The sequence below is a fragment of the Manis pentadactyla genome, chromosome 6 (genome assembly GCF_030020395.1).
Source record: "Manis pentadactyla isolate mManPen7 chromosome 6, mManPen7.hap1, whole genome shotgun sequence".
NCBI lineage: Eukaryota > Metazoa > Chordata > Mammalia > Pholidota > Manidae > Manis > Manis pentadactyla.
The window spans coordinates 136,528,353-136,550,179 of record NC_080024.1 but is presented as its reverse complement, the minus strand read 5'-3'; the positions used below and the strand labels follow the sequence as shown (position 1 = coordinate 136,550,179).

At 45.1% G+C, this 21,827-nt stretch overlaps 1 protein-coding gene across 3 annotated transcripts in view; it reads right to left on the bottom strand.

The window, feature by feature from the left end:
* Window positions 1-21,827, bottom strand: part of MAPK4 (mitogen-activated protein kinase 4) — a 132,921-nt gene that overhangs the window by 26,621 nt on the left and 84,473 nt on the right. For 2 of the 3 annotated variants that reach the window (XM_036918590.2, XM_036918591.2), the window contains one exon: window positions 16,537-17,976. In XM_036918590.2, the coding sequence (XP_036774485.2) occupies window positions 16,537-17,082 (546 nt within the window). In that variant the 5' untranslated portion in view covers window positions 17,083-17,976. The remainder of the gene's footprint in view (window positions 1-16,536; window positions 17,977-21,827) is intronic. The other variant, XM_057504186.1, reaches the window with a different exon arrangement.

Below are 21,827 nucleotides of genomic sequence, written 5' to 3'. Positions count from 1 at the left end.
CGCCCACACACTGGCTCGCATGGCGGGGCTCACTGTGAAGGCAGCGGACCTAGTGCCTGACACAGATGCTCCGCGGAGCTTGACGTGCCAGGTGTCATTAGCCGGCGTGACTTAGGAAGATGATAGTCTTCCAGCCTGGCTGCGTCTCCCAAGCGCAGTCTGAAGGTGACATGAGCAGAACCAGCCTTCCGAGGGAAGGGGGAGGGTGCAGGGCAAAGACCAGAAATCCAGGAAAAATACTGTTTTGATCTCACACAGTCTTGCACCTAGAATTTTGGAATCTCTGTCTCAAGATGGACTGCAGCAGAAGCTGCTGGAATGGGAGTCTTTGGCTTGAGTATCTTTACTTAAAAACAGCTTAACTGAGATATAAATGAAATACAACAAGCTGCACATATTTAAGGTGTGCAATTTGGTATGATTTGACATCTATCGGTGAAACTATCTCCAACTGAATAATGAACATACACATTACCCCTGCAAGTGTCCTTGTGCCCCTTTGTAATCTCTCCCCATCCTTAGGCCATCCCTAATCTCTTTATGGATCTGTTTACATTTTCTAGAATTCTTTATCAATGGAATCTGATTCCTTCATTCACTTTGGTCTGGCTTCCTTTACTCAGCATAGTTATTCTGAGACCCACCCAGATTGTTGTGAATGGTTCATTCCCTGTCATTGCCAAGTAGTAATTAGATTGTATGGATATACCACAGTTTGTTCTTCCGCATTTTGATGGACATTTGGGCAGCTTCCAGTTTTTCTCTAGAAAAAGAAAGCTGTTATGAACATTTGTACACAAGTCTTTGTGTGGACATATGCTTTCATTTCTCTTGGGTAAATATAGAGAAGTAGAATGTCTGGATCATATGGCAGATGTAAGTTTAACTTTTAAAGAAACTGCCAAATCATTTTCCAAAACAGTTATCACACTGATTTTCAAATATTAAGCCAAACTTGCACTCCTGAGATAAAACACACTTGGTGAATATGCATTCTCCTTTTTCTATATTGCTAAGTTGAATGTGCTAAGATTTTGCTTAGAAATTTTGCATCTGTTATTTAATAGGAGATATTAATCTGTTGTTTTCTTTTCTCGTAATGTTCCTTGTCATGTTTTGCTATCACAGTGAGCTTAGAATGAGAAAGAAGTAGTGACTTCTTTTCAAGTTTTTGAAAGCGTTTGTAGAACTGGTACTATTTAATCTTAAATATGTGGTAGAATTCACCTGTGAAGCTATTTGGGCCTTGGGTTTTTTTTTGTGGGGAGGTTTTTAACTACAAATGCAATTTCTTTAATAGATGGATGTAAGGAAAAATTCAGATTATCTATATCTTAAAAACTTTTTGAAGACATAAATCAGATACCACAAAATACACAATTAAAAAATGTACCAGCTAGTGTTTTTTAGTATATGGATGAGGCTGCACCACTGTTATTACTATTGAATTCCAGGCATTCTCATCACCCCAACACAAAACCTCACATCTGCTGGGAGGCATATTTCCATTTTTGCCCCAGCCCCCACCCACCACTAATTTACTTTCTGTCTCTATGAATTTGTCTGTCTGTATATCTCATACAATATGTGGCCTTTTGTGATTGTCTACTTTCTCTTAGTATAAAGTTTTCAAGATTTATCCATGTTACAGCATGTATCAGTCATTATTCCTTTTCATGACCCAAATGGGCAAAACAATCTTGAAACAAGAACAATGTTGGAGGACTGACACTCTTGATTTCAAAACTTACTACAAAACTTCAGTAATCAAGATAGTGAGGATAGTACTGACACAAGGAGAGACATGTGAATGAAGCTGGACCTTTGTCTCACACCATATATAAAAATTAACTCAAAGTGGATCAAAGACCTAAATGTAGGAGCTAAAACTAAACTCTAAGAAGTCACAGGTGTAAATCTTCATGACCTTGGAGCAGGCAATGATTTTTTAGGACACCAAAAACAACAAAAGAAAAAATACTATCAAAATAAAAAACTTTTCTGAAGAAAATTTTTTTTGCACATCATTTATCTGAAAAGACTTGTAGCTAGAATATAAAAAGATCTTTTACAATTCTATAACAAAAAAATAACCCAATTAAGAATGGCAAAGGATATCAATAAAGAGATCCCCAAGGGAGATATACAAATGGCCAATAAGTACATGAAAAGGTGCTCAGCATCATTAGCCATCAGGGAAAAGGAAATCAAACCACAATGACATACCACTTCTCACCTGATAAAGCAGCTAGCGCAAAACCAAAACAAAACAAAACAGAATATGACAAGTGTTGGTGAGGATTTGGAGAAACTGAACCCTCATACATTACTGGTGAAAATGGAAAATGGTGCCAGCACTTTGGAAAACTGTTAATACCTCAAATAGCACCAGGTGAGCCAATAATAGCACTCTGTATTTCCAAGAGAAATGAAAACCTGTGTTCACAGAAAAACTTGTACATGAGTGTTCACAGTGGCATTATTCATGATAGCCAAGAAGTAGAAACAACTCAAATGTCTATCAGCTGAGGAACAGATAAACAAAATGTCATAGATCCATACAATGGAATGTTATTTGGCAATAAAAACAAATGTGCTGAAACTGCTGCCACATGGATGAACTTTGAAAACATATGAAGTAAGAGAAGCCAGTCAGAGGACTACCTGTTGCATGATTCTGTTTATACGAAATGTCCAGAATAGGCAAATCTATAAAGAAAGAAAATGGATTTCTTGGTTGCCTAGGATTGGGGTGGGGGATGAAGACTTTGGGGAATGAGGACTCAGGGGGGTAGGTTTCTTTTTGGGGTAATTGAGATGTTTTAAAACTGATTCTGGGGATAGACACACTACTTTGTGAATATACTAAAGCCACTGGATGGTACCCTTTAAATGGGTGAACTGTATGGTATGCTGATTATATGTCAGTAAAATTATTTAAGTAAAAGAGTTCAAAGACAAATATAAACCACTGTTCTACTGAAAGGAATACTATAGCTCGTAGCCTTTTCCCAACTGCCTGCACGCTGGGGCAGAGAGCTCTGGGTCTCTCAGTGGGAACCTGTGCTCCTAGGAAATGGGCCCCGGGCCTCAGGAAGTTTCCAGGGGGAGCGATGGAAGGAGAGAGCAGTGTGGGAGTGCAGGGGAGGACTTCAGGGGGGACCCAGGCAGGTGGGAGCCCAGGAGGAAAGCAGGAGACTGCAGGGGACCCACAGAGAGAGGAAGGGCCCAGGACATAGGACTTGTAATTTCCTGGCCTGGCTCCCTCTCTGCTCACTATGGGTCCCAGGGAAGATCACAGAACTGCCCTGTTCTCCAGCTTCCCTCATGGTGGGGAAGAAGAGGCAAGTGCTCCATCTCATGAGTCTTCCCTGTTCTCATCACAGAAGGCCCCAGGGGTTCCCAAGTTCTGGAACAAGCCCAGCTGGTGGCCAGGTCTCTGGGGCAGGTCTGCTCCTGGCCCTGCTTTTTCTTAGCCATGGGCCTTAGATGCATTCTTCAACCTCAAGGCTCTCTAGTCCTCAGCTAACAAGTGAGGACAAAAAGTAACCTGGCCTGCGCCCACCCTCAGAGGGTTGGCATGAGGATCCAGAGTGATCGTGGATTGGAAGGAACTCCCAGGGTGCTTTATAACAAATCTGCAGGAAAACTCTCAGGGTAGTTATAATGGAAGAACCTGTTCCATGGTCCTGTGGAGGCAGCAGCCGAGGCAGGGCTGTCAGTCTGGCTGGGGAGATATATTACACATGGGACACAGTGGCTCTGCAGAACAGAATGCAGTCAAGGGTCAGCATGCACATACTCCTGGGCCAGGTGCTGGGGTGTTTGACCCTGCTGTCTCTGGGACTGGATACTTGAGGTTTACTACTCATTTTGCAACAAACGTGTTCTTGATAAAATTATTCTTGCAACAAACTTCCCTGACCTTCCACCTGTAAAGGTCACTGTGATAAAAACATGCATGTCCATGCTGCACATTTTGGCAACTCATAGAAAAATAAAAAGAAGGGGAAAGAGCCATGCGTTGTCTAACCATGTTAACATTTTGGAGTTTTTATCTGAAGTCTCTTTTTATATGTTCTTTTCTCTTTAGTTTAAGCTGTTATGATCATACCATTTATACAATTCTGTATCCTGCTTTTTAAACCTAGTCATGGTTACATGAATGTTTTCTGTATTATTGTAAACCTCTTCAGAAACACCACTGGAAATAGCTGTATAACATGCTATTTAGTGGATGAGCCATAATTTACTTACTATGCCCTACAATGTGATTTTAGGTTTAGATTTTCATGTATCAGGTTTTCTCTAAGTAAAGCAATGATGTTTGCCAACATCTGAGCTCCATGTGTCTAGGAGTTAAAATGTCACAGCTGGTCATGGAGTTTGAATTTGGCATTTTAACATTAGGATGAGTTTAAATTGTATTGAGGTGGAGTGAGAAGATTTTATAGACAATGCTCCTGAATCTCAATAAGGCACTTACCTAAATCTCTTAGGACATCTTTGCAAACAATGAAGAAACATGGGCTGCACAACCATGTAATTATGTAAATTTGTAACTGGTTGGACAACTAAGACCAAGGAATGCTAGCTTAGGGGTAGTGTCACCCCAGAGGGGGTGTCTAGTGGCTGCGAGGCTCAGCCTTTTGCTTAATCCTTCAGACATTTAAAATCAGTGATATGGGTGAATCCTGGAAGACTGGCTTATAAATTGTAAGCTGGAAGGTATAAGGTTATGTGATAGAACAAAGATCCAAAAAGATCTCATCAGGTTGGAATATTTGCCTGAAGCCAACAAGATGAGATTTACCAAGGATAAGGATAAAGTCTTGCACTTGGACTGAAAAAATCAACCATATAAATGTAAAACAGTGAATATTGAACAGAAGTTAGCTTGCTATAAGCTCAATATGAACCCAATAGTTGACACGGCTGTCAAAAAAAGAAAAGAAAAAACCCACTGGTAACATGAACAGTGAGTCATTTATGGAGCAGAGATGTCACTCTCCCACTGACGCTGCTGGGTCAATCATATAGTATGTGTTCTGGAAGACATGTTTCCAAAAAGAGTCTGACAAGTAGGAGGAGGTCAGTGAAAGGACAGTCAGGATAGTGTGAGTCTGGAAACACTGTCGTCTAAATGGCCAGCAAGGCAGTACAGCTCAGTGGTGAGAGCATGGCCTCAGAGCTTTGAAACCTAGCTCTGCCATTTACTAGCTGGGTGACCTTGGGTAAGTTACTCTCTGTGCCTCAGTGTCTTCATCTGGAAAATGGGGACACCAGCAGCATCTATTATGATGATTATTCAGTTGTGAGGATTAAATAGATTAAGACCTGTCAAACACTTGGAACAGTGCCTGGATATTACTGTGTGAAGATGGAGGGGTTCTAGGCTGCAGAGATTTAGAGGAGCATGAGAGATAGATGACCTCAAATATTTGAAAGCTGCCCTGAGGAAGAGAAATCACACTTTATTCTGAGAAGCTCTTGAGGCCCACACTTGATTCCATGGAAAGGTGGAGGCATGGCCTTATTAGTCAGTAAGCATTTAATGTGCACATATTATGGGTCAGATACTGTGCTAGGTGCTAGGAAGACAGAGATGAATGAGATACATACTCTTCCCTAAGGGTCCCACTGTGTATTGGGAAAAGGCATGTAAACAGATAAGCACAATAGTGTGGAGTTAACTGCTTTGGGCAACCGGGGGAAGGTGTGGTTAACTCTACCCCAGGAATTGGTTGACACTGTGCAGAGGTGGGTTTTTTAAGCCAAGTTTGCAGGGATAAGTAGGAGTTCAAGTGGGTAGCAGGGACAGTGTGTAGGACCAGAGTTGTCACTGAGTATGCTATTTTCAGGAACGGTGACAAGTCAGTGATGTTACAGCATGAGGGTGGGTGGGGTGGCAGCAAACTATACTAAAGATAAGGGCTGGTCTCTCTCTACTCAGAGGAGTGTAGTACAGACGTTGAAGGTCTCTCCCCACTCAGAGGAGTGTGGTACAGACATAGAAGGTCTCTCCCCACTCAGAGGAGTGTGGTACAGATGTAGAAGGTCTCTCCCCACTCAGAGGAGTGTGGTACAGACGTAGAAGGTCTCTCCCCGCTCAGAGGAGTGTGGTATAGACGTAGAAGGTGGCCTGGAAAGTCAGGATAATCATAGCAACATGATACTCCCTCTGGGGCCTCATATTTCTATACCACTGTCTTCTCAACATGCAACCACAGCAAAGCCTGATTAAAGAAACTACATTTCAGAAGAAACTTGAAAAGGATTTGAGTCAATTTTCCAATCCTTCTTCAGTATGAATAGGAATATCCAACTATAGAATAAGACAGTATCCTGTTCCTGAGACATTTTCAAGTGGAAAAGTAGAGAAAGGACTGGAGCAGCTGGGACCCTTCCCACAAAGATGGAAGATACTGTCTTCAAGGGACTCACAAGCAAATCTGCTGTTACAAAGGGAAGGAGGAGCACATTATTCAACATTTGTCCTCCAGACCCTCCACTTGGGAGAGTTTACATCTAACATTGAAAGATAATCCACCCCACAGCATCACACCACTTAACGTCAGGGCTGGCCACTTCTGCTCAGGTTGAGGTAAGTGGTACTGGATTTGCCCTTGTTATAAAAGCAACTATAAAACATACATAACAGATGTTTTCAGGTACTGGACAATAGGCTGTGTTCTCTCCCTGAGAGAAGGGAAGGAAACTAATCATGTTCACCCTGGCACTCTGCACAAATAGCTTCCCCAACCACAGCACAGGGACATGGAACAAAGCAGAACATGGCTGTCTTACTGAGCTGAGGAAGTAGGAACTGGAGTCTGGGACTGCTGAAACATTTGGAGCTGGCAGGGCAGGATATAGGAAGGAGCATCATAGGGTGCACCCAGAAGTTTGTTGTGGGAGGGCTCCCCACAGACCTCTAGCCGAGGGCTATGCTGCCCATACACAAGGTAAGACTCTGGAAAGGTCTATAGTAGACAGCAGTTACTTTGTAGCTAAGAGCAGAACAGGGATATTAGAGGTTGCAGAAACAGTGGATCCATAGGAGTTCCAGCCCAGCCAGAGGGGAAACACCAGGCACTCAGGTGAGACACTAGAAAGGCCATGCCATAGGAGTAAGGACCATACTCTAGAATAGAGGCTCTAAGCCTGCACTATGAAAGCCTAAAACCAAGCCTTAACAGGGTTAAGGAGAAACATCAGTAAACTAACTGCCTACCAAACAAAAACTCAATATCTATTAAAGAAGGACAGTACAATTCAGGCTCCCTTTTAGAGTATCAACTTCAATGTCCCCAAACAATAAAAAAATTAGTAGAAATGTGGAGAAGCAGGAAAATGTGACCCATATTCAGGAGAAAAGAGTAGTCAATAGAAAACATATCCTAAGATGTCTCAGATTTGGAATTAGCAAAGACTTTAAAGCAGCTATTATAAATATGTTCAAGGATGTAAAGGAAAATATGATCTCAATGAGTGAAGATGGGGACTCTCAAGACACGAATGGAAACTATAAAAAAGGACTTAAATGGAAATTCTAGAATGGAAAAGTATACTATCTAAAATAAAAATTCACTAAATGAGCTTAGCAGCAAATTAGAGATGGCAGAAGAAAGGGTCAATGAAACTGAAGGCAGAACTATACAAGCTATCCATTCTGAAAAAAGAGGAAAGAAATTGGACAGTCTCTTGGGATAAAGTGCCAAGCTGAGTAACATACATGTAATCAGTGCCCAGAAGAAAGGAGAGAGAGTTGGGGAGGGGGGTGGGGGGAAGCTTTGGTCAAGATGGCCATTTTAACAATATTAATTCCTCCTATCCATAAGCATGGGACAGATTTCTATTTATTTGTGTTTTCTTTAATTTCTTTCATCAGCATCTTATAGTTTTCAGAGTAAGGTCTTTCACCTCCTTGGTTAGGTTTATTCCTAGGTATTTCATTGTTTTTGATGCAATTGTAAACATAATTGTTTTCCTGATTTCTCTTTCTGCTAGTTCATTGTTAGTATATAGGAATGCAACAGATTTCTATATATTGATTTTGTATCCTGCAACTTTGCTGAATCCAGTTGGAAGTTCTAATAGTTTTTTGGCAGAGTTCTAGTTGTAGTATCACATCATCTGCAAATAGTGAGTTTTACTTACCTTACCAATTTGAATGTCTTTTATTGCTTTATCTTGTCTGATTGCCATGGCTAGGACCTCCAGTACTATGTTGAATAAAAGTGGTGAAAGTGGGTGCCCTTGTGTTATTCCTGATTGTGGAGGGAAAGCTTTCAGCTTTTTGTCATTGAATATGATGTTAGCTGTGGATTTGTCATATATGGCCTTCATTATGTTGAGGTATATTCCCTCTAAACCCACTTTATTGAGAGTTTTTATCATGAATGGATGTTGAATTTTGCCAAATGCTTTTTTAGCATCTATTGAGATGATCATATGGTTTTTAATCTTTCCTTTTTTAAATGTGGTGTATCACATTGACTGATTTACAAATATTACACCATCCTTGCACCTCCGGAATAAATCCCACTTGTTCATGATGGATGATCCTTTTGATGTAGTCTTGAATTCAGTTTGCTAGAATTTTGTTGAGGATTTCTACATTTATGTTCATCAGGGATATTCCTCTATAATTGTCTTTTTTTGCAGTGTCTGGTTTTAGTAGTAAGAGTATGCTGGCCTCATAGAAAGAGTTTGGAAGTATTCTCTCCTCTTTTACTTTTCATACATTGGTGCAACTACTATGGAAAGTAGTATGGAGGTTCCTCAAAAGAATTAAAGATAGAAATACCATATGACCCAGTAACTCCACTTCTAACAATTCACCCAAAGAAAACAAAATCCCCAGTTGGAAAAGACATATGCACCCCTATGTTTATTGCAGCACTATTTACAATAGCCAAGATATGGAAGCAACCAAAGTGTCCATAGGTAGATAAATGGATAAAGAAGATGTGGTGCCTATATACAATGGAATATTATTCAACCATAAAAGGAAGAAATCCTTCCATGTGTGATAACATGGATAGACCTAGAGGGTATTTTGCTAAGTGAAATAAGCCAGGCAGAGAAAGACAGATACCATATGGTTTCACTTCTTTGTGGAATATAAAACAAAACAAAACAAAACAGCAGTAAACTCAGAAACACTTAAAAGTGGCTGGCGGTTACCATTGGGGAGGGGTTGGGGTGGATGGGTCAGGTGGGTGAGGTAGATAAAGAAGCACAAAAATCTCAATCATGTAAGTTAGTCACAGGGATGAAAGTGCAGCATGGAAAATACAGCTAATGGTTCTGTAACATTTTCCTATGTTGACAGTAATTGCACTAGTTGGAGTGAGGATTTAATAATGTGTGTAACTGTTGAACCACTGTGTTGTATATTTGAAACCAATGTAATATCTCACATCACCTGTACTTCAATAAAAACCAAATAAAATTTCTGAGTAAAAGTTTAAGAAGAAAACTGTTAAAATGAAGATCAAAGAAGCTCAATGAATCCCAAACAAAGTAAGTTCAAAGAAAATCACACCTGGGTACATACAGGTCATGATGCTGAATATTAAAGATCAAGAGAAAATCTTGAAAGCAGTAAAAAAAAAAAAAAAGAGAAGTTACATACAGGAGGACAGTGATATAAATGAAGACCTCTTCAGAAACGATAAGGATGGGAGATAAAGCAGTGACATTTTTTAAGTACTGAAAGAGAAAAATATTGTTTATCAAGGATTTTATATCCAGGGAAAATAAACTTTGAAAATGAGAGTAAAATAAAGTCACTTTCTAGATAAAGAAAGAATTTGTCACCAGCAAGTTTGTACTACATGAAATACTCGCCCGAGTTCTCCAGCGCCCCCAGCAGGAAGGCACACTTCCTGCTTCTTGAATTCTTCTGGAGCTTTGGAGCTTGCCATAGGAGGTGGCAGCTCTGACAGGCAGGTGTGCCCCAGGAGAGTGACAGTAAGGAGGGAGCTACTATTTAGCCAACCACTCACCTGCAGTGGAGAACCACAGCTACAGGCACATGGGGAAGGGAAGGCAGCAAAGCATGGCTGGGATGCATCCGTACAGCGAGGCTAGTATTAGAATCATCAAATACCTGCACACTGGTGGGGAAATAGGTGCTGCACCAAGCCCCTGATTCCCTTGCTCATCACCCCCACCTCATTCCTGGATACTCCCAGATCTCCCTATGACCCGGCAATAAAGGGTCATTTCCTGGCAAGCAGGGCACCCCCAAGACCCTGTCATAGGACTCTGGCTGGATTCCTTTCTGATTGGTTGGTGCCTGAGCCATGCCAGTTGTTGAAGATTTATAGTATGGCCCCCAGAGCCAGGTGGGTTGCTACCCAGGAAGGGATGCCCGGGTGTGGTGCTCCGGGAGTGGGTAGCAGAGGACCCCAGGAGCGCAGAGACAGAGTAAAGGCATTGCTTCTGGGGCCGGGGCTGCCATGGGAAGAGGAAGAGAAGCACTGAAAGCCAACAAAATCAGCTTCCCGAGTCTGTCCGAGTGCTCAGGGACACTTGACTCTTTAATTAATACAACCTCTGTTCTAATCCCCGAGGTCATATTTTTCCCTTTTAAAAAGGGATATTTCATAGCCTTTTAAATAAATCTTTTCAGCTCCACTGATTTGGAATAACATGCTTAACGGCTTAAGAACTTCTCGCTGGGCCTTCAGCAAGTCGTCTTTCCACAAGCCCATTTTCTCATGAAACCCTGGCCTCTGAGAGTGGCCGGGTCCCCCTGCTGCCAGCACTGTGGATCCTCATCCTGTTCGGGATCCTGGGCCAGCCCTTCCTCACTCCCTGCGTGTAGAGACCTGCACTTCATTCCTTACATCTGCAATGTAGAACTCATCCCAAATACAACCGCATAGGACACCAAACGGAGACTCTTGATCAGTGACCAAGACCCTGTCTCAGCCACAGATATGAGCATTCCTCCTCCTAGGTTCAGTTGAAGGGAATTCGTGCTTTAGAGAGCTTTCTGTGTGTCTGCTCAGGCAGAGAGGGTGAGCTTATCTTCACTTAGACAGACAAGAAGCCATCAAAGGAAGGCAGAGCGGCCAGGCGAGGAGGAGGTGAACTTGATCAACATGACTGAACCAGCACAAACTGTCCATCAAAGCTCTGTGCAAAGCCTTTGGAAGCCGGCTGTGGGTGTTCAACACCATGTACCTCTTTGCCTCCTTTGGGACCTTGAATTGAACCACAAACCTTAACACACTATAGTAATTTGCTGAGCCCTCAATCAAACACTCAGTCTCACTGAAGAATGAAACCAGTTCTCTGTTTTTAAATATCTAGTTTACACCAGAATGACAAATATGTTTTCTAAAGTCATTGTTCATATCACCTACCTATGGTTAAAACAAAACCTCAACAGAACCAACAGTCCTTTTGGTTGAGATCCCTGGTTTGGGCAGTTTTGCCCCAAACCTGACTGATGGTGGATCCCCCGGGCAGTTCCCAATGTGGTGTGATGGAGGCCCTGGAAGTCATCTTGCCAGAAACTGTCTTCAGTTTCTGTCACAGAGCCTGATACCTCCCCATTAACTGCCCCTTCCAGAAAGTACCTGCTTAAATACAGCTGTTATCTGGGAGGTGTTCTGAGTCTTCATTGTGCTGAAGTTGGAGAACCGTGGTTATAGGCACTAGCAAACACATTAGAAGCCTCAGCTCTGACACAGACAAGCTACTCCATGTCTTCAAATCATGGTTCTTAAAAGGCAACACACATCGGAATCACCCGGAAGCTTGTTAAAACACAGCGGGCCAGGCCCAACCCTGCATTTCTGATTCAGCAAGTCTGAGACAGGACCTGAGAATTTGCATCTCTCACAAGTTCCCAGGGGAGGTTGATGCTGCTGGTCCAGGACCCACTTTGAGAACCACTGAACTGGTTGATTTCTAAGGAATCTTTATGAGACATATAGGCAAAGTGTGAAAGCATTCAGATAGGGAACAAGGGAAGAAGACAGAGAGCTCTGAAGTGCAAAAGCATCAGGGCCCAAAGGCTGGCCAGCCTTGCAGAAAACCTGGACTTTTCTCTAATGATCCACCAAAGCACAAGATCCTTGGGTTGACCAAATTCTGATGCTTTCTTTCCTGGGTATTTTCTGTTTGCTGCCTCCAGGAAAGGCAAGTGTAAGGGCAGTCTCCCGGCAGCCTCAGCAAGGCCAAGAGGTGATTCCTTCCCTTCCTGGAGGGAAGTGTTCACACAGCTAGTCAGGCTGGAGTTAGCCTAATGGGGGGATGTGATTAGTCAATGTGCGGCTCAGTCCTCTACGTGGTCTCCGAGTTCTCCTGACACTTCTTAGAATTACAAGGACTCGGTGAAGTCTCCAACATTTTTTTCTCTTTGGAGACATCTACTTTTAATAGGATATACTCAAAGAAAACATGCTCTGATCCTTCAGCTGCCTCTTTTTGGCACAAACGAAAAGGAACTGATTCATGGGCCTACTGAGGAGGTGGTCAGAAAGGGCTTCATAACAGGACCTCTGGCCGGGCAGCTCCCCGTCAGGTAGGGCCTCGTGCCTCGCCCTTTGGCTGGCAGGCCAGGAGGTGGTTCCATGTTTCAGGGCAGGGGAAACTGACATCTGGGGGTCTGCCTGGTATCATCATGGCAACTCCTGGACAAGGAGTCCTGTGAGTGACTTAGCCCTTTGTACATCTCAAAGCACTTTGACATCCCTACTTTCATTTGACTCTAACAAGAATCCTATGAAATAAGCAGAATGGAAATGATGATTCCAGCTGATAGATAAGACAATTGAGAAGAGAGGCTCAGAAAAAACACTGGACGTGGAGCTGAAGGCATGTGTTGTACTCCTGGCGCAGCCACTGGTTGGCTGACTTTGAGTGAGTCTCCTCCCCCTTCTAGGGCCCGGTTTTACCATCTGTGAAATGAAGCAGATGGAGATCACTGCGGGGTTTTCTTACAAATGCCTTATTCTAGGAATGAGCTGCACAGGACAAAGGACTTGCCTGAGGCCACGCGGCCAGCGAGGTGCGCAGTGAGGACGCAGAGAGGCTGTGCGACCCGTGTCTCGAGAGAGCTGGCAGAGCCCCTTCCCCCGCCACACTGCCAGCGCCCTGACAGTGCAGAACAACTGTCAGGCAGACAGTCAGGGACCTCGAATTGCCCTCTGTACCCCACAAAGACCAAGACCCCTGGGGGAAGGGAGGTGTGGGGCATGTGCCCAGGATGCTCCCTGACTGTGACTTGAAGCCCCAGTGGTGCCAGCTGCTCATTAGAGAAGAGAAGGCCACTTTGTTTGGCACCTCCCTCGCCGGAAAAACACTGGGCACCCACCCCATGCCAGGCCCTGTGCCAGATGAGGGGATGTGGGAGCAAAGGCGTCTTACTGTCTGCCTATGAGAAAGTCAAGGTGGGGAGAGCGAGAATGCACTGGGGCACACGGCTGGGTGGGCTGTGCTCAGACATGGGGCCAGTCCAGCTGCCGCTGAGGTCACAGAGCCTGTGCTGGCACTGGACTGAATTGGCCTGGAGACAGGAGTGCCCTTTTTGTGATACACACAGAGGCACTAACTGTGGCCCAGGTGAGCGCAGTCTTCTTGAAGGCAAGTGCAGGATCCGTAAAACTTCTGGAGGGGTCAAGTTTAGAGCAGTTTGCATGTAGACCCCATGCTCCGAGCAGGCTGGGAAAGCAGTGCACGCACCTGACTCCAACCAGTTCCCTGGCTGGAAGAATGATGTGCTCTACTTCTGAGAGTCAAACCTTCTCACCACATGGAATCAATGAACCCAAGGAGCTTCCTATCTGTATGTGCTGGTAAATGACTATTGTTCCATCTGTTCAAGACAGTCAACAAAATCAACAGGGCCATGTCTCAGGCAGAGTGGTCAGACTCCCTGGGGAAACCGAGGTGAGCAGGATGGGCCTCAAGAACCAAAGGCTCCCAGGCGAGGTGAGCACAAAGCACAGACAGAAATACCCGTACGACGGAGCAGAGAATGGTCGGTGCTACGAGATCCAAGTTACAGGGTGGGGAAGAAGACACCCGGGAGTTGATAGGAAGGAACGATCAATTCCAACCAGGGACCCAGGAAGCCTTCGTGAAGGAGGTGGTGCACTGGAAGGCCATCCACTGGGATGAGGGACGTTCTAGTGCCCCCTCGGCCAGAGTCAGCTAAGTAACCAAGAGAAAGCTGACTCCTTCCTAAGATGGACCATCTGCCCTAAGGGCCTCGCGGCATTAAGAGGCTTAAGTGAGGACTGATCTAAATGCACATCGGATAAATAAAAGCACCAAATATAAAGCGTTTCATCATCACTCAGGGAAGAGCTGGGAGGAAGCTAAAAGCAGAAAGTCTACGAGGGAGGAAGCGGGTGGGGGTGGGTGGCGCCTGCCAAATGCAGGGCTGATGTGAACACCTATTGAGCTCATAACTGGTTCCAGGGATTTTTTAAAGCCTCCCACAGCTAATTTATTGAAAAGAGCCCAAGAAAAGTAAGTCAGAATGTCTAAATTTTTCAATGGAAGTCCCGGCTGGAGAAGTGGCTTCTCACCCCTGAGAAGCAGGAACAGCCCCTCACGGTCAGCGGGTGGTGAACCTGGCTCCCCCTGGGCTCCCCACACTGGCTCTGGCCGGGTGTGAGGTCAGGGAACACTCATCAATGAATGCATGGGGTGCTTCCCACTCTCGAAGGAGCTTTACACTCACGCTCAGTTTTGATGTGAAACCACGGGCCAGTGGACAACCAGAGGGTATATTATCATCTCTATTAAAGACAGGGAAACTGAGGCTGTCAGGAGGGAGAGTCCGTGTCACAAGCTGGCACCAGCAGAAGGGAGCCCAGACCTGTGCCTCCTCTGCATCACCTCACAACATGCACCTTCTTAGAATCGTTATAATAGCCAGTTGTCACCCAGCAAATCACATTCCCTGGCTTTACTGGTGATCTGCATGCTGCTCTAAGCACTGTCCTTGCAATATGTCACATAATCAGAGGCTTTCATCGAGGGAGGCCCTACTGTTGTTCCCAAAGGTACTGGCTTATTTCGCTTCAGAAAATGGTGTGGTGGGTTCTCTGGTCCTTTGACCAAATAAGAAATGAATTAGGTTAAAACCATTGGTTTAGTTGTTTGGAATCATTGTTCCTTAGAAGAAAGAGAGTAGAAACAGCACAGTGAATTAGGAAGACAGGAGGATTATTATTTTTTAACCAGGGTTATTCCTGCCTGCATAGTCGGCTGTCAACTTTGACAGATGGCCTGGCTGCAGAAGGGGGACAGAGGGCAAGTGCATGGTTAAGGTGGCACCAAGGAACTAGAGCCAGCTGGGCTGATGTAGGGCCTGAAATCTGGACCAGCCCAAGTTCCAGCCAGTAAGAGTGGGACAGGGAGCCCTGCCTGCCCCTCCTCTAGATACCTTCCCACTGCAGCTGCACCGACAGGCCAGTGTCTTTCTGTCCATCTGAAACCTTCTGGCTACAGGCGAGTAAGGTGACAAGGGAGAGCAGAGGAATGTGGCCTCAGAGAGTAAGATGAAGCATGTTCACCGTCCCAGCTACCCTCTCCTTTCGTGACCCACCCCAGCCCCTTGGCTGGCAACAGTTTATGTTGTACCTACTTCTAGGGGATATTTTCAGTCTAATAAAAATTCATAGTATAGAAGTTTTGGCAGAAGGCTGGAAATTACACCCACCCTACAGCTCTGTTGAGGGGTGCCTGGTGATGTGTGCTCAGGCTGAGGTGCTCAGAGGCTCCCCTAAAATGGCAGGAACTGGGGGTGGGGAGAATTGAATTTCAGAGGACTCCCAGCTCCTCAAGGGAGCAGTGGATTAGGTAAGAATGGGTCTGGGGCCTTGAGAACGAGTATAATATCTCTACCAGTGTGGCTGGGTCAGCTCTGATCTCTGCAGCTGGTGGGGAGATATTTAGCTGCCCACCACAGGGGGTCTTGGTACCTTCCAGACACCAGTAGCTTTAGTATCACCCTGAGGGGGCCAGGCTATCATGGGACCTGGGAGAGCTGAGCCATTACCTAGATCATGTACAGAGGATTAGATTATCAGATAAACTGTTTGTGCCCTCAGTGCACTGACAGAGAGAACAGAACACCGAGTGGGACAGCTTTGAGAGGAGGAGGCAAGATGAGCCGCAGCATAAGGCTTGTACAGTGGGAAGCCAAACAGGCAGACAGTAGGGAGGGGTGCTGGTTAGGCGAGTGGCAGGGATAGGAGGGTGCTAAAGGCAAATTCCCCAGCCACATAATTTTAAAGTTTAGAGCTAGAGGAAATCTGAGAGATCATCTAGTCCAACTCCTTCTTGTACCACCTGGAGTTATTGGTCATGACTCTGGGGCAGAGTCAAGACTAAGAACCAGTACCCCCAGGCCCCCAACAACTTCTCAGGCCAGTGGTCTTTCTGGCACTTTCCATCTTTCCCCAGATACTGGCCCAAGTCCCCTGACTGCAGTGGAGTTAAGACAGCTTCTCAAACACTGCAAGCATTCTCGTAATTCCATGGATCACCCAGACATACCTTGTGTGAATAATGCTGATCAACAATCCTTGCCAACCCGAAATCCCCGATCTTGAGCACAAGGTCCTCTGTGCTAATGAAGATGTTGGCAGGTTTCAGGTCCCTGTGCAGCACATTGGCGGAATGGATGTACTTGAGCCCCCGGAGTAGCTGGTACATGAACAGCTTTGCGTGCTCCTCTGTCAGTGTGCCCTGCTCCAGCAGGCATGCCAGGTCGGTCTCCATGTACTCCTGGACGATGTAAGCCACACTGAACTTGAACAGCTCGCCCTGCAGGTCAGTGCCCTGTGGCCCCAGCACCTCATACACCTTCACGATGTTGTCGTGGTCCAGGCGCCGGATGATCTTGATCTCCCGGAGGGCATGCTTCATGCTGCGGGCATCACTCACAGCAATCTTCTTCACAGCCACCTTCCGGCAGGCCCTGCTGTCCACGGCCGACAGCACCAGCCCATTGACACCGAAGCCCAGGGGTTGGAAGTCAATGAAGCGCCCTCCGAGGTCATACCCATAGACACTGGCAATGCAGTCACCCTTCTCGGCCATTGTTGGCTCAGTGGGCAGGGGCTGCCTGTGGGACAAAGGGGCAGTCGGGAAAGGCCAAGTCCCAGGTGGTGGCTTCCCCAGCAGACCTCATTCTGTCAAGTCCCACAGCTGAGGGATGCTTTTTTTTGTAGTGATGTCACTACCACCAACTCCCTGGAGATAAGAGTGGCATATGTCCATGCTCGCTCAGCTGCAGAAGCTGAAGGCTCAGTCTGTTTGTTCTCTTAACCTGCCTCAGGAGGGCTGTCCACCAACTCCTATGTATCCTGAACTCCCTTCAAAGCTTAGAATGGCTCATGCTTCTTTCAAACATAGCAACTTGGAAAGAAGAAATAGTCTCATTATCTATGAGAAGGTAGAGTTTTCTATAATAATGGACATCAAAGGAAAAGACGTACCACCTCTCCTTGAAGTCCTTTGATAAAAGAGTTTCCTTTTGACTGAAATGCAGAGCTGTTGCTATGCTTTACCGACGATGGTCCAAAACTCAGTTGTATTACAGCCTTTGGCAGCTTGGTAGCTGCCCTCCGTGTCCAGAGCAGTATGATCAGACCCCAACAATGGATTCTGGAGGCTTCTAGGGGCTTCTTTCTACCTTTGCCATCTCCCCTTTCTATCAGCTCACCTTAGATTCCACAATGCAAACCAATCTGGTGAGCTCTGGTGAAGAAAGCAGGAGAAACCCAAGCACCTTTCCTGAGCACTACATCAAATTACACCTGAAGTCCCAAATCCTAGAGGAGCTCAGCTGCCAGGCCAGGATCCTCTGGGGGCTTCAGATAGAGGCAGCATCCTCTGTCACCCCCTCATCCACACCACCTTGAGCGAACCTGGGTTCTGCCAGACCCAAAGTGGCTGCAGGAACTTGGCATCTTTCGGAGTGGGTCTTCTTCCCTGTGAAAGAAATAACACTGGGTAAATTTCCACACTCTGCCTTCCAGCACCTTCCCACTTGTGTGTCTTTTGTTAACCAGCCCAAGTGTTATTTGATCTGTTCAGCCAGCTGAAACACTGCTTGCTCAGGGGATTCCAGGGTTTGCACTGCCCAGCCACCACTCCTGCTGTGTGCAGCACTCCCCTGGAAGAGAGTGAAGACAGATTGATTTGGTAAGACCATCAAATGGTGTGCCTTTTATCTAAATGCCTATTCCCTGAAGGTTAACAGGCACAGATTGTGGGCAGGAATGATGAGCTCTGATCTTTGAGACATTCATTTGTTAGGTCCTCCGAACACACCAGCACTAGCTGGGAAGGGAGAGGGTGGAAAAGTAACTAGTTACAGAAAATAAGGATCAATAATTTTGTTTTTCTCCTTAGACTCGTTTCCTTCCTTCTTTTGCAAATATCTGAATATTTTGAGAGAATGTGACTGTGATTTAATTACATTTGTATCTCTTGCTTTCCATGTAGGTGACATAAGCACACTTACCGAGGAAATCATTGCCAACCTAATAAAGGGACTTGCTGCCTAGTAAAACAGGGCACAGACTTCTTAGCACAGCATCAGGACTGGTTTGGTGAACTGAATTCTTTTTGATGATGGAGACCTAGCTTTTCAAAGCAATCAGTCAAATCCTATCCTGACTTCCCCCTGGTGGCTGCTGCCTCAAATTATAGGCATAGGACCTAAATGGGTAGAAAAAAACTATCAAATTGGGAATATATATTAAAACCTCTCAAGTAAAGGCAATATCATACCTTCTAGTAGAGTTGGAGGTTTTATAAGTTTTCTAAGTACATGGATGTATTGAGAACACTGTATCCTGCACAAAGAAGTGAATCTAGTTTCTTAATTCTCATCATACTGTGGGGCTCCCTGCAGGGATATTTTCATATCTGAACTCTGCCCAACTCTGCAAATGACAAATGAAGCAAAACAACAGTCAAATCAATGCTCTGAAATTAAGGGGGTAAGGGGACACATGAAATAGTAAACAATTAGATCTCTGTAAAGACTTCTAATGAAAGAAATTTGCCAAGGGTCTGGGACATAGTACTTGCTCCCTAGATATTACTTGTTATTGCCATTGTTAAAAACACCCTTGCACTTGAATAAGACATACCTACTATTCTTATGTTTCATCAGATCTTCAGCAGTTCCACTCAGCATGTTTTTTGAGGGCCCCAGCAACAAAATTAATTATAGACTTACAGAATTTCAGACTGGGAAGCAATTGTATCAAACAAGTCCAGTGGTTCTTAACTGGGGATGGTTCTGCTCTCCATGGCTCATTTGATAAAGAGTCACTACCAGTCTTTACTGGGCAGATCCAGATCTGCAATCCATCCTGCCAAGCATCTCCATCAGTGAATAACTGACACCCACTCCCAATTGCCAGCCCTCCACTGAGTGACAGTGATTCTAGTCCAAGTCCTCACTTTGCAGATGAGGGTGTGGGGGCACAGAGGGCACCAGCTAAGTGCTTCTAACACAGACAGGGTCAATCAACATTTGATGAATCGAGAACCTAATGCCATTCACTCTCTTTGAGGATTCCTAGCTAGTGCAGTCGATGGCCTATGATAGTGAGTCCACCTGGATACCGGATTCAGAAGAATAAAAGAACCACACCAGTGCCCCATTCCATCCCTCCCCTGACTCCTGCTGCCCAAGTTAGGGAAGAGAAACTAAACGGGAGCTTCTTTCACTTTCTACCCATATCCTGGTCTGGTTTCCAATGGCACAACAAACAGAGGAAACTACATATTTTGCTTTATGAGGAGAGACATTTAAGTCTTCTTCCCTCTCCAGCTCCCACTGGGTTGTAAACAGACAGGATTGAGCACCTAAGCAGGGAGGAGATGACATCACCAGCCAGCTGAAAGCAGGATTTGTTCAAGATCAGCTGCAATGCAGATAATCTGTGCATAATTAAGAGGTGCTTTATTTAAAACTCTTTTCTTTCCTTTTGCATGGGGTGGAACTGTCTCCTGTGCGTGAGTGTGTGTGTTTGTCTCAGTGCTCTCCTGACACACTGCCAGCTTCAGTGGACAGGTACCACTTCACCTTGGGAAGACCCGATCCCAGCCACTCTGCCTTCCTCATGGGCCTCTGAATACATCTCTCCATTTCTGTCTAGCTTCTTCACTTGCACCTTCCCAATTTCTACAAGTCTCTTGCTTCCTTCCTGCTTGTTGAAATCCTGCCCATCATTCAGAATCCAACGTCTGACTTCCTCTTCAAAGTGTCCACTTCTGAAGTGTCCTCAGTGACATCTCTCCCTTTTCTAAACTCCTGTGGCATTCCTGTATATACTGTCTTTGACATTTACCATATACTAACCTTGGTTATTTAACTTTTTATACATGTCCATCTCTCAACTAGACTTTATGCTTCTCAAGTCCATGGCACACAGCAGCTCTTGGCAAGTAACTGGATGGGAGGTACCTGAAGAACGATGTCTCCGAGACCGCGATGCCCTCACTCCCTGGACAGGCCGCCTCCCCTCCCTCTGCCTGCGGCTGTGGTGCAGCTCCCCCAGCAGGGCTCTTCTCACAGGCCCCAGCCACTCAGACTGGTATTTCTGAACCACAACCTCCTTAGTATCACCTTTGTGTAGATGCTCCCTCTGTTAGAATTTCAACACTGGCCAGAAAGCCCGTCTGACCATTGCTCTGACCCTGTTTGAATGTACTGTTATTCATCTCTTCTCAAACCTGTTTATTCTCTGATTTTTTAAAATAATTCCTCTACAATTTCTACTGTAAACCCTTTGCCTTTCTCCACAAGGAGGCTGATTATGAAACACCTATTACCTAAAAAGTGTCAGATTAGTGGTTCACTTCCTGCATGATATATACTAAGAGGCATGGGCCCACAGCCCTTGAGAGAGGCAGTTCCTGCGTGTGGATATGCCCACCTGGGCAGAGGAGTGAGGATGGCAGCTCAGGGTGATACACAGTGTCTCAGGGCAAAGTAGATTCATTCTGCATTTAGAGGTGGTGGCCCAGAGCTGCTCTGAATCACAGGTGTGATTTCAAACCAGGGAGTTGGCATTCCCCTTGAGAAAAGGAAAGGTCATGGCAGCTGTGCTTGAATGACACTTAGCAAGAAGAGAATGTGTTTAACTCTTGCAAGGGTACCCAGGCCCCCATGATTCCGAGGTGAACATGGTAATAAAACACAGGAGTAGAATTGTCTACCCCCAGCATGCCTAACAATGGAGCTTCATCTCTCCACTGATTTCTCATGGACTCTTCTGCAATATCTTATTTGAGGACAAATAATTATACTCTCATGCATCCAGCCTTTTAACATGTGAAGGCAAACCAGAATGGAGATGGTGTGTGCCAGCTGTTCCTTCCTGGGATTCCTGGGGCTCTGGTTTACAAGGCAGCTTTGAAAAGTCTAAATTTAGACTCACCTCCTCTGCCTGCTCAGATCCTCCCAAACCTCATGCTGCTGACTTTCAGCAGGAACTGTGGCCACTGGTGAGGTGCTGACATTTCACAGACACCACTTTTTTCCCTCTCCTGAGCATCCAAAAACTTGCAGGAAATTATTTTCAGTCAGGGCTGCTGTTCCGTTGTATAGGCTGTACACTGCACAATTCTAGATGGCACCATTCATACCACAGTCAAGTCTGTCTGTCTCTAAGATTCATGACCCTAATCACCAGGTCTATGTGTATGAAGTCCTCTAAACCAGAGATCGGCAAAATTTTTCTATAAAGGGGCAGAGAAAAAATATCTTAGGCTTTGTATGACATAGGGTCTCTGTTGCAACAACTTTATCCAACTACCCA